General features: G+C 37.3%; 1 protein-coding gene across 2 annotated transcripts; it reads left to right on the top strand.

The window, feature by feature from the left end:
* Positions 1–7,865: 7,865 nt before the first annotated feature.
* Positions 7,866–12,792, top strand: otpa (orthopedia homeobox a). Of its 2 annotated transcripts, none has more exons than XM_038292542.1 (3): positions 7,866–8,051; positions 8,511–8,932; positions 11,391–12,792. In XM_038292542.1, exons 1-3 carry the CDS (start codon positions 8,015–8,017, stop codon positions 11,910–11,912), a joined length of 981 nt encoding a protein of 326 aa, XP_038148470.1. In that variant the 5' UTR covers positions 7,866–8,014; the 3' UTR covers positions 11,913–12,792. The 2 variants fall into 2 exon arrangements, with proteins under 2 accessions (XP_038148470.1, XP_038148469.1); XM_038292541.1 differs by having other exon boundaries at positions 7,866–8,090.
* The last annotated feature ends 958 nt before the right edge of the window (positions 12,793–13,750 follow it).

Below are 13,750 nucleotides of genomic sequence, written 5' to 3'. Positions count from 1 at the left end.
CTCCGTCTCGTTAAGGAAATCGCTCTTCAATGCTGATTATTTTATTTGGAGGTATAATTATATTTCTTTCGGATAAATCACAGCCTAATCGAGTCCGTGCAGGAGGGCACTGGCACTAATTGGAGTATGAGATGCAGCGGCGGGGCGCTCCACCTGCGGCTGGTGTGACCAGGAGGACCTCAGGCAGGCTGAGCGCAGCTTGGAAACACGTGGCTCAGGGGCTGTTCTGTGGGAGGGGGGAGAAAGAAAGAAATGGAAGAACTCAATCTAAGATCCCGCTTTCAGATTTATTGAAGGACCACAAATTACAGCTAAAAGTAAACTTTTGATCCATTTACTTTAACAGCGACGTGTTAGATGAGTAAAGTGTTCAATAGGTGGTAAAAATGTTGTTTAAAGTCTTAAACCAATAGGGTTGCCCTAAAACTAGAGTGGAAATGTAAAATATTTACAACAAAGTAATGGTATAAAATCAAAATATCAACAAAAAACAAACAAACTAACAAACGATAAAATCAAGAAACTTTATTTCCACTAAGTGTAGACCCGACCTAAAACCCTGTGTTATTGACACAGTTTCTAAAAAGTTAAATAGTTTTAGCTGCTTCTAAATACCCCAATTAATTAAGCTTTTAAAAATTAACCCTCAAATGGAGTATTCCCTTATTAACATGCATTTCAACTGTAATGAATAAAATAAAGCTGTGCACCCCTTCACTTCTGTGGTGCTCCAATTTATCAAGCTTTGTTTCTATTATTCCCCACAATATGGGAAATCAAGAATGAAGCCACACTGGAGGGAAAATGGTTTAGAATTCATTGACTGAACAGAACTTATTTGTTAGCAAAAAAATTACTAAATTATTTAATAAATAATTTATCTATTCAGTTCATTTTAAAATGCAGAAAAATCTATTAATTGTACAAAATGAGAACAAAGGTACTATTTTAAAATCTGTATTAATTCAACCCACAATCATCCCTATTTACATGTAAAGGGATAAAGTTTCATACAGCCTCGGTCCTTAACTTGTTTTATGGATGCAGAGGGCTTTTCTGTTTCTCCCTCAGCTGCGGTCATGAATAACAAGCAGCTTGTATGTTTCACAAAGCCATCTGGGTTGTCCTACATGTTAAAAAGAAGCAAAACATATAACCAGTTTGGATTAGAGTATAAAACTTTACAAAAACGGTACAAATGCTAGGATTTAGATATTTATCATGTCAACCAAAGTGAAGACCTGCTTTTTGCATCAAATTGAAGCAACTAGACTTACTGGCAAGCAGCTTTAACGCTGCAACACTGACACTTCACCGCTGATATAATGTGTATTTATATATGTATATATTATTCTCTCATTGTACAACCCAAACCTTTTAACCTTGCAATTAGTTTCTGAATTCTGCACAACCAATCAACTAATCCACTGTGAAAGATCATAACTACACCTTTTTTAACAGTCAGTTAAAAAAAATTACAAAATAGAAGTATAATTTTTTGAGGGGGAAAAGTACACTCCAGGTTATAGTGCCAAAATGAAACATTCAGCACCAATAGGATTAGTTTGAAGTCAGAGACAGAACTCAGGTGTTGTCAAATCCTGGTAGCTCTGTGATAAAGCTGAGAAATTGCTTCTGTTTCTCAGATTAGAAGCCCAAAAAAATCAGGGTGGACAATCAAGCTTTTGGAGTTAGTGCTGATATAAGGAAGAAAATTAGCTCAGAAGCAATGTGGAGGTTGCAGAATTTCTTATAAAATTGTTAAATGTTGGTACAGATTGGGAGCACAGCGACAGAGCATGACACCCATGTACTGAGGCTTTGGGTTTGGGTCACAGGTTAGAGTCTTGGCCTGGTAACCATTGTCGCATTACTTCCCCCTTGCTCTTCTCCGATTTCCTGTCTACCTGCTTACAAATATAAAAGCCACTAAAACCTAAAAAATGGAATAGAATGAGAGCAGCAAATGCAAGTGCGCCACTTACTGGCTGGGAGGAGTGTAACTTGTAGGTAATGCTTTAAATTGAAATATTGTTCATGCAAGTTATGCTATCACAGTTAAAATAGAATTAATTTTGAACAATTATCTTAAAAATTAATGTGCTTGACCACTTTTATCCTCTTTGTAATGACCACTAACTTTCGAAATTCATTTTTAAGTGTATCAGTTTTTCTACCAAGGATTTGATCAGATTTCTAAACCCATTTTCCACAATTTATTGTTAAATCTTCTTTATATTGTGAAGTCAGAAGAGTTGATATGTTGCATAGGATAGTAGACCTTTGGCACTACAACCTTGAAGCCTACATTCATACATTTCCGTCTTTTTAACACAACAGAGGCCGCCACCGTTTTTTACGTCTGTCAGGTGTCAAACTTTCTTGCATCAGCTCACAGCAGCACCCAGTGGCAGCTGTTCTTCTCCTCCTCACCACAGTAACTTCATTCCTCCTGGAATCCCCCAGACTGTCACTAAATCAGCTGCATGAAACAAGAATCTCATTTGTTGAACTGGGAGCATGCTGCAGATGGAAGATCGATTGTTTTTCTCCTCAGAAATCTCTAATTGAGTGAATACGGACTGCAAAGACTGCAGGCAGCAAAAACCAACCGCTCTCTGGTCTGTGTAACCAGAAGGTCATGGGTTCAAGCCTGACCAATCACAAATATGTGGTTGAGGTAAGAAAAAAAGAAAGAAAAAAGGCCTCTGAGGATGTCTGGCACATTAGGTGATGTTTTGCTTTTTTTCTTTTTAACACTGTAAAAATGTATTTCAACTTTTAATTTTTCATCTGTTTTATCCAGCTAGAGATGTGTACATATAAAGCTAGTGTTTACAAAAGCAGTATCATAATTAAGTTTGTCACACTAGTAAAATAAATAAAAGGATTCTGTCAATGCAATAATTTAAGTTAGTATCTCTCTAGTTTAACTCAATAGGTTGCAGTTTTTGATAACAGTATTGTGGTGCCTTATCCAGTGATGGCACAAGAGCTCAACTATAAGAATAAAATGGATCAAACAGAAAACAATATATATATGTATATATATATATATGGCTAAACCCTATGGCTTTGTATAATGCCTCTTAAGGTGGCAACTGATTAGAGGATTTTGATCTGTTCAGAAAATACAAGGCTAACAGGTTCCCTGTATGGTTCAAATGTGAGCAGAAGCTGTTAACCTTGTAAGGTCTTAATTGTCAGAAAATTATTTTATTTCTTGTAACTAGTCTTCAATTTTAAAAATAGATTGTAATTAAATTGTGTCGTTTGGGATGCATGAGGAGTTTCCTTTCTATTTGTGATGCACTCTCTGCTATATATATATATATATATATATATGTATATAATATAGAAAACATAAATATATAAAACTGTGTTTGCTATAGTTTTCTATTTAAAAAAAAAAACATATCTTACAGTCTTGTGTTGGAACACTGATCTAACCCAATGTGCCAAAAATCTAATCTGTTTGGAATTAAAAAAGATTAAAATTGGTTTGAATTCACCTAATTAATGGGAGCAAATTCCATCTGTTTTACTTACAAAATCTCAACTCAGAAAATGTTACAAATTATTTATAGTGTGTTTTCTTTTCTTGGCTAAGTCCTAACAGATCTTTTTACCAGTGTAAAAGTTGCTCTCATCCCCAAAGCGCCCAAAACGAAACCACCCACCCCACACAGATGTGCTGCATTAACTTTGTCAGGGTATCAGTTGTTCGGTTGTCTGGGTGCACTAGAAAAATAAATACATGTTAAAAGATAATTCTTGCAAATATGTTTCCAAATAATGCCAACCTTTATAAAGTCTGCACAGTCACCGTCCAATGACCAGAAGTCTAAAGGTGCTGAATACCAGGAAAATAATGTGCTACATTCCTGATTAAGGGTTAGATTTAAAGCCATGTTCCTTCCTGTTTATTTGTAAAAAGCAAAAGAATTTCATCGCAACATAGGTTGATTTTATTTCAAAAAATATCTTGCACCGCTTGTTGACCATTAAAGAATACAGAACATTTTAATTGTGAGGCGTTTTTTTTATTTTATTTTCTGCAGACGCATCATTTTTCCTGACATCTCATCATCTGCTCTCTGCTGTTCAGGTTAAATAAGAGCCGCTGCTTGGAGAGGAGTCATTCCCAGCCGTTTGCGCACAGCTATAAAAGCGTGGCACTAGTGTAAAGTCGTAAAACGAAGCGCACAATCCATCATCGCGCCATGTGACGGATCTAAATCATCCTCGCTGTACCCGGTGAGCCAGGAGAAGTGCGCACAGGCACCGCGCGCTCTTTGGGCCAAAACCTAGGAAATATGCGCGTAATGATAATTATAACTCCTCCTTTTATTTTAGGAATATAGCAAAAAATATTCAAGAGGAAAAAACGACCCGAATCCAATTAAAGCTACTTCTAAATAAAGAAGATTAAATAAAAAATAATCTAAATTAGTTATCCCTTCTTAAAGAAAAGCAGAGATGAGCGCAAAAGGCGCTCTAAACATCCTCCATCTATTCCCCTTTGGTGTTCTGCCACCAGATTGCAGACAAATAAAAGATGAGCAGCAGCAACCGGAGTCTGGACGGATGGAGAAAGAAAGGAACCCCGGGCTTCACGCTCGGACGCCTCCATTGTGGCGCATGATAAATAAATCTGCTCTCTGCCGACATCTGTCTCCAACATGTGTGATTTTCTTTACTCCACGTCTCTGAATGTGTTGCTGACTTGTAGGCTGTTTGTGTGCATGGAAAATCTATTGTGATTATCACGTTTGCGATGATTTAGAGATGTAAAAATCATTTGTTTTTTCTTTTGAAAAAAAATAATATTATCCTTCAGGCAATTTTTTATAGCGGGACAGAATGGAGAAACAACTCTGCAAATGTCACCTTATTACAGAAAAATGTATTTGGTTAATTTTTTTAAAGGGACAATTTATATAAAGCACATTATCACCATGAAGGCTGAGCAACGTGCTATAATAATAATAATAACCACATAAATTAAAATAATATAAATAACCTATTGATAATAATGGATCTGAAAGGTTTGCAATAAAAATCCTGAAATAATTATCAGTTTCAACACTATCTTAAAGGGGCAGTGAGATTAATTCAACCAGGAACTGTGCAACTCCACTGAAGAAACAAACTGTCTAAATCAAATAAACAGGTTTTAATCATATTGCATTTCAATTATACAGGTTTAACGAAAGCTAAACTAAATTAGACTATGCTGTTTTTAAAATGTTGTAAATCAGTTTCATAAATTCCCCACAAAATATTCTGATATTGCTTTGTTTTACCCTTCTCCCTAAAGAACAATTGAAATAGTGATCATATTTATCCTTAACAAACACTAAGAAGGACTTATTACAGGTGCTAAACGAGTCTAAGATATACGCACAACTTTAATTCTTGAAACTTTTCAACTGGTTTTATACTTTTATCCATTTTACAAAACATCAGCTTTACTGTTTTTGTAACATTTGTAAACATGTAAATGATTTAGATAGATACTGTTTTATGAAAAACAAAGTTCTGTTTTATAGTGTAGCATTTGGCTCTAAATGTGCTTGCTGTGTGTATAATGGGTATTGTCTATGCGCTGGAGCACCAGAAAACTTGTTTTAGCACAATTAAGAGATGCCTTATTTTAAACCCTTATATCACCTCTGTTCATAGCCTACTAAAATCATTAAAAAATGTTTTTACAATGTTCTATGTTTTCCAACATTAGTTCATTAATGTAATTCCTGTGTTGGGCATTAATTAAATAACGGAATGTGATAGGAAATTGAGAAAAGTTTAAATGTATGCTAAAATGCAGAATATGTAAACTTATTGTTCATTTGTGCAGCTTTTATCTACATGAATAATTCCACACCATGTCCCATTGGTCTACACTGTAAAAAGGAATTTTGGAGGCTGCAAAAGTTTAAATTTAAAAAAAATAAAGTAGTTTGGGCAAATTGACATGAACTTCATTAATCTCACATTGGAGAAATTTACCTCTGCATTTCACCCATCCCCTAGGGGAGCAGTGGGCTGAGATTGTGGCACTGAAAAAAATTATGCGACCGTTTTTAGCATTTCCTTAATCATATTTAGTTACTTTAACACAATAGTTTCATGTTAGCAGGGTAGGGCATAAAACAATTGTGTTAAATATGATTAAGTAAATGCCAAAAGCGGTTGCATTATTTTTCAGCAGTGTGGGATTAAAGCTCTTGCTCAGAGACCCAGAGTGGCATTCTGTGGAAGAGGGTTTTAAATTTACAACGTCAGGATACCAAGCTCTATACCCTAACCACTGCCGCCATTCCGACATTTTGTTAGATAAACGTAAACATCCAACCAGATAAACTGTTTTGCTTAAAAGCCCGTGCTAATTATCTTTATTAAATTTAACCTCCATTGTTACAAGTATGCAACAAACCAAGATAACATGTGCAGTGACATAATGCCAGTTATCACATATCGAATGTGCTCCTAGGAACTCTTGTTTCTGGTAAAACTGGTCCCCATCATTGTCCATCATAATTGTTGTCAGAAATTTGCAATATGCACTGTGTGCACTGTTTCGCAGAACTAGTCAAAGCATTTCAAGTTGGAAAATCATTTTAAAGGCAAAAAGTTTTTTTTTCCTCCTCTATTTTTGTATACATGTAAATACAATCAGGCATCAATCATATTTATTGGGTCAATATCATTTTATGGTATGCAGCCCTTGAGAGAAATACATAATAATATTCCACTAGTAGGAGTTAAGAACTGATGTACAGTAGGAATAGTGGATGAGAAAGTTTCTCTCGTCAAGCTAAAGTCTACATAAAATCTGAGCTGTTTTAATGCAGCATTTTGCAACTTCAAACTCACTCCATTTAGTTTTTTACAAAATGTATCTCTGCGCCATTTTGCTATCAAAAACACCAAATTCCTGCCTTGAAATCATCATTAGAATCCATCTCAGACGTAGTCGATATGCTAAGTTCTTGAATTATAAGTTTCTTTTTAGGTGCACTTACAATTAATAAATTCTACAGCATTAAATATGTAGAGTACATTGACTCTTTTACCGTTATTACAACAACTACTACACTATGTAGAGAGTTAATTGAACACTAATTAAGAGAGTGACCAAATGCACTTGGATGGTGTTAAATTTACCTCTTAGTGTTACTTTAACACTGCAAAATTTAATGTGTGAGCTATAATTGAATTTAAAATGTTCTATTTGGAATTAATTCCAAATGTGGTCAGAATGTAAGGGTTATTGATAATTAATCTATTATTTTATTGTTGTTTATTATTATTTTCTTTCATGTAGCTCTATTTAGTACCTTTTTTTATAGTGCATGTTTTGCTATTTGTGCTTAAAATGGTCATAGGGGGTATCAGTTCCGGTCGACTGATGTCATAGAACGGTTCATAGTCATGTTTTGTTGTTGAAATGCTTAATAATAGGTGTATTTGTGGCGCCCCTTAGAGTGAATAACTCCAAAACTCGCTCCAGTTGCCTACAATAAAAAAAAAAAAACTAAACAAGGGACAACACACGCAATTAAACAAATGTTGTGGTCCAACATTTCTCCAACGGGTCGAACCTCGACTTCAGATATTAAATCAGGTTATTTTATTGGCTGTACTAATTTGGAGGAGAAATCAAAGCCAATTACAGGAACGAGGAGGAATGAAGTAGTGAGAGGCGCGCGGATGGATGAGGAGGAGGTGGGAGGTGGGTGGTATGGGCTGGGCTGGGGGCTTCGGCTCTGATTGGTCCTCTATTGGAGGAGCTCATGGGTTCATTCCGCCTCTAAGCGCCTCCCCGTTCCTCTAAACTACATTATAATGCAACGAACCTCCCTTTTAACCACAAACCGAATTTGCTTTCATTTAGGCCATATATTTTTCTTAAATAGGTTAAAGTCATAGAGATTTTTTTTGTTGTTTTTTATTTATTTTTTTTAGTTTTCGTGTGTGGGAATAGCATTTCGCCCTGGAGCGGTGCGCAATGCTTTCTCACGCCGACCTCCTGGATGCTCGCCTCGGTGAGTTATCATCACCAAACTCCGGTCTCCAACTCTACTGTAAGCTGGAGGAACTTCTAATCTTAAATCAAGCTCAGAAAATTGTCCAATTTGCTCCATATATTGTCCTAATGTGCCTGAACAGAGCTAAATTCGCCTAATGATTGGAAAAGTAATTATTATTATTATATTACGCTTTAATTTGATTTAACAATTTTCTAAGATCTCAGTGTGCTCGAGTTGATTAAAGAGTATTTAAGGAGCAGATTGCAGTGTGCATGGTTAAAAAAGGAGCTAGACGTTGATGTTTAATGTTTTTATTAGATGGTTTAATGCATGCGTAAAATAATGCTTCAGTTCTTTCCAATTGAACATTTTCTCCTGTAATGCATTTTTCCAGGTGTATCTAACCATGTTGTTTCTCTTTATAGTTTCACTCTATAAGCTTGGCTCTCACCTGCTCTGCTTGTTCATGTTCAGGGATGAAGGATGCCGCGGCGGAGCTCCTGGGCCACAGGGAGGCTCTGAAGTGCAGGCTCGGCGGCGGCGGACCTGACCCAGGACACTCCGGGGAGCTTGGACCCGGTCCGGACGGCGTGGAAGGAGCCACTATGCTCCCCGGTGACGACATCAGCGGCGGAACCGGATCCAACCCGGTGCAGGTTAACAGCAAGGAGCAGGAGAAGCAGCAACAGCAGCAGCAACAGCAGAACAACAGCAGCGGGAACAACCCGAACCAGTCCGGAGGGCAACAGAGCCAGAAACAGAAGCGGCACCGGACCCGTTTCACCCCGGCGCAGCTCAACGAGCTGGAGCGCAGCTTCGCCAAAACGCACTATCCGGACATCTTCATGCGGGAGGAGCTGGCTCTGCGGATCGGTCTGACGGAGTCCAGAGTTCAGGTGGGCCGCACAGAAATCTGTTGTTTTAATGTATATTCCTGTAAAAATAAAACACTAAAACAACAATAGTTGCTGAATCAAAGGGAAGAGCGCTATAATTAATATGTTAACTGATAATAAACATTTGTCTAAGCGGCGCCTTTAATAAAAATAAAAAATAATCAAAAAGGTAAATTCTGGGGGGAAAAAAACAGCTATAGTTTTATTTGATGTAATAAACTTAAAATTCCTCACCAAGAGCACTCCTTTGTAAATTAATCCCAGATAAATTTAAATAATCATCAGAAGAAAGCAGCAAAAAAGAAAAAAATCCTCCAAAATAAATAAAAATAACAATTAAAAAACGATTTAAACACCAACGCCAAGTCACTAAATTAGTTTTTAAATCTACATCACACAAGCAATATAAATACTTAATATTCTTGCCGCAGAAAAAAATCCCAGACTGTTTCGTTCAGATGAATATTTCTAATCTGTTATAATTTTGAGAAAATAATAATACAAAAAACTAAAATGTTAAATTTTGTCACCTTAAGGTTGGCTGATTCTTCTTATACAAACAAATCTGCGCCTCTTGTGGCTGATTTATTCATGCATTTTATTTTCCCCATTAAATTAAAGTCTAAAAACAACAACAAATGATACCAAATGAAGAAATGTTTTCCTTTAACCAAACAGCACAACTTTGTTTTAGCGCTCGAGTTTAAATATTATTTTTCTGCTGTTCGTGGATGCAATTCGGAAACACAGATTTTATTCTTGCAATTGAACTTGTAATTATAGCAAAATAGCATAATATCAATAATGAGTAAAAAAAAGTGAAGGACAATGATGCTTCCCTTAATATAAACACTGTAACTATTATTCAACTCATGACTGAAAGTCGTTAACTGCATATTATTGTTATTTATTTACATTTTGCTGATTGTAAATATTTAATAAGTCATAGCCTTTTTTAAAGGTTTGTGCAGATAAAATTGATTTAAAAAAATTCCCTTGTAAAAAATTATAGGACTTAATATCAAATTGAGTTTTCTTTTTTTAAACCCTCATTTTATAGGTATTTAACCAAATTGCAGTGCAGGGGTTCTGCCATTAATTCAGCCTAATTAAGATTGCCTTACATTTCCTGCCCATCCCGTATAATGGATCTACAGGGACCCAAACACTGATAGCAGCTTTATTACAGTCATTTAATGGCCGCTGATCAGCACAGTCATGCATTTATTGCATCCTCAGTGTTATTTTATAATTTGCTTGTACCTATATGCTACTATCGCTATTGCTTTTTTGCTATCTGCAGTCTTTCCAATACCGACTCTCCTGCAGAGTTGGGAAAAAAGCCGCATTGTGCATTTATAGGCTTCTTTAGCTGCTCCCCTGTGTAATAATATTCTAATAATCATTATTAGCATCGGATGGCCCCATCCAGTTTCCCAACCATTTGCATAAAATGAGAATTAGTGAAATGATGCTCATCCGCTCTTATGATGCGGCTCAGAGTGAGGCAGAAATGAAGGAAGGTGTTCAGCAGTGCGCCTGTCAGCGCGGCGCGCGTCTTAATAACGGGGCGCAGCGCGCTCTGTCTGCTCAGATCCGATGAGAGATTGCGTTTTCTTTCTGCCCTGCAGAGGTGTAATGCATTTCAGGTCGGATTTCACGGCTGGCTTCGCCGGGAGCGAGATGGTCCCGTTCTTATTACCGCGGCCCGCTTTCTCAAGCAAATCTCCACATTAATCACAGACAGCTACTGCTTACCAGAGCCAACTATTGATTTCACCTGGAATATTGTCTTTGTTAGAGGCGTGTGTGCGCTGGAAATAAGCAGCAAACGAATTATGTTTATTATTGTACATAAAAAAAAAAAAAAATTGTTTAAAATTAATATTTTACTTTTTGCATATTTTATGTAGCCTATCTTTATTTGTAGGGGGCTAAAAATAGGTTTGATATTTCCTTTTCCATGTCAAATAAAAAGGAAGAGGAAAGTAATTGATTATATATAGCCTATATATATATTGGATTTTATACTTCCAGTCTATTGGTAGGCTTTACACTGGAAAAACTATCTAGAAATAAGTAAAATATCCTTAAATTAAGTGTATTTGCCCTTAATTTGAGTGGTTAAATGAGACAGTTTGCCAATGGAATGAGTATTTTTACTCTTAGATAACATGCAAATGAAATAAGACAATGCAATTGTGTATTCTCATTTTAAGTGTAAATTGTCTTGTTCCATTGGTAAAATGTCTCTTTTACTTCCTCAATCCAAGAACAAATGCACTTATTTTAAGAAAAAAATGACTTACCTAGATTTCGATTTTTTTCCAGTCTATAATGTTTCCCTTTAGCTAATTTATTGCAGCTTGCTGCATTATGGTGATGATCACATCATTGTTTCATGGCTGCATGTGTCAGTGCATCATCTCCCTCTGACTCATCACTGTCTGGTCCGCAGGTCTGGTTCCAGAACCGACGCGCCAAGTGGAAGAAGCGCAAGAAGACCACCAACGTATTCAGAGCCCCGGGGACGCTTCTGCCCACGCACCACGGCCTTCCCCAGTTCCCCTCTGCAGCGGCCGCAGCGGCAGCTATGGGCGACAGCCTCTGCTCCTTCCACGCTAACGACACCCGCTGGGCTACAGCGGGGATGCCCGGCGTGTCTCAGCTCCAGCTACCGCCCGCCCTGGGCCGGCAGCAGGCCATGGCTCAGTCTCTGTCCCAGTGCAGCCTCGGCGCGGGGCCTCCGCCCAACTCCATGGGTCTGTCCAACATGTCGTCCAACGGTTCCGGGCTGCAGTCGCACCTCTACCAACCCACGTTCCCCGGGATGGTGCCCGCATCCCTTTCCGGCCCGACCAACGTGACCGGCTCGCCTCAGCTGTGCAGCTCCCCGGACAGTGACGTCTGGAGAGGGACGAGCATCGCGTCGCTGCGCCGCAAAGCGCTGGAGCACACAGTCTCCATGAGCTTCACTTAGTGCCGGGGCTGCCGCGACAAGAGATTTTTTTTTTCCTGCATTTAGTTAACTTGCATTCAGTCGGAAAAAAACAAAAAACAAAAGCAAAACCAGGATACTTCTCCATCTGCAGGCAACTGGCTTCTTATTTTCCTCCTCAAATATAAGGAGGAGACGCGCTCTCCACCAGGCCAGCTGGCCTTTTATCAACCACAGGGCTGGTTCCGTTTAAAGCTATAATTTATTATTTCGCATGTGGCCTCTGTCTATTTATTTATCTATTTAAATTAACTTATTGTTTTGTTTGGTATTTTATTGGGCACGGACCCTCTGTGACTGATTGTTTTCTTGAGGACACATTCTGGAGATGCTTCAGAACACAACAAGGTTGGGAATTTCTCTTTTAGCTCCTGCCGCCAAAGGGCCAAAGGGTTGCACACTGGAAAAACAAAAATAAACAAACAACAAAACAAACAAGCAAACAGAGAAGCACTTGCTTGGAGGTTTCAAAGACTGAGAACTTAATTTCCCCTCCTATCAGGAGAGAGAAATGATCTAAAAGGAATCCGGAAAACATTGACTGCATGTCAGAAAGCAAAATATAATAAAAAAAAATGATGATAAATAAATAAATGACACAAAAAAGGAAGAGGGAGGGGTACTTTAATTAAGACATGGAAGCTGACTTAACTATAACCTGTTCTATAGGATGTTTTTGTGTAGCGGAAGCACTCTTGTTCCCATTTGGTCAGTTTGTGATAACCTATGTTTCCAGAACTCTTTCTGTGCTTATGATCAAAATATGCCTTTCTTAAATGTTGGAACCATTTTGTTTCATGGACATGTTTATATCAATTCAGTGTAAATGAGCCAATAAAAATCATTTTCAATAATGTCACAACATTGATCAACCCTCCTTTCTTGAAAACTGGATAAACACTCAAAAGGTCAGCATAATAAAATTTCCCCCCTTTTTTATAGTTTTAAACTCCCCAACACAAATTACACAGAAATCTCCTTTATGCATTTAATGGCGACAGACACAAATATAAAATAATCTAGATAATTTGGATTAAAATATTTTTTAAATCTTTTTTGTCATTGCATGTAAAAAAAAAATACCAAAAACAAGATTTTTTTCCCATTTAAATACTGATGAAATACGGCTAAAGCTCTTCTTATTATTATATATTTAGATTCTTAAAGGGTGGCATGTAAATGTTTAACTTGATGGCAAAGTTGGTCCATTCATTGGTAATGTCTGTCTGCTTCGTGTAGGTTTTCCTTTAGTGTTAGCATTGTGGCTAAACTGTCTGAATCTGGATGAAACTTAGATTATTGTTTCAAAAAAATTAAAAGTTCTTAAGTCTAAATCCCTGAGGTTCGTAAATTTTACCCAGCTGATATCTCCATTCATAAGACCTTAGACTTAGACAACATTTATTTTTTATTTTGTATACACAAAGTGTGTACAAAACGAAATTTCGTTTTTTACAGCTCTCATGAGATTTCTATTTTCTTAGTGCAGCAGTGATCAAATGTAAACATTCTGGGAGAAAAAAATATGGTGCAAAAAACCCCCCACATTGATATGTTCAGTTTGATGCAGAGTCTGTGACATTATTTAGAGTTTATTCAACATTCAGCTGTCTGATGGTGGTGGGCGAGAAGCTGTTTTGGAGCTGCATTGAATGCTGCAGCCTCTTCCCAGAGGGCAGCAGGGAGTCCATAGTGGGGGTGTGAGGGGCCACTGATGATGTTAAACATAAGACATCCCATTATTATTATAAGCGTTGGATGCTACGTCAAATGAAAACGCAGATTTTTTAGTTTGATAAAATTAATATTTTTTTTAATTT

The sequence above is a fragment of the Cyprinodon tularosa genome, unplaced genomic scaffold (genome assembly GCF_016077235.1).
Source record: "Cyprinodon tularosa strain WSP-4 unplaced genomic scaffold, ASM1607723v1 ctg313, whole genome shotgun sequence".
Lineage (NCBI taxonomy): Eukaryota > Metazoa > Chordata > Actinopteri > Cyprinodontiformes > Cyprinodontidae > Cyprinodon > Cyprinodon tularosa.
Note: the sequence above shows the minus strand (reverse complement) of the source record. Positions and strands in the feature narration are given on the sequence as shown.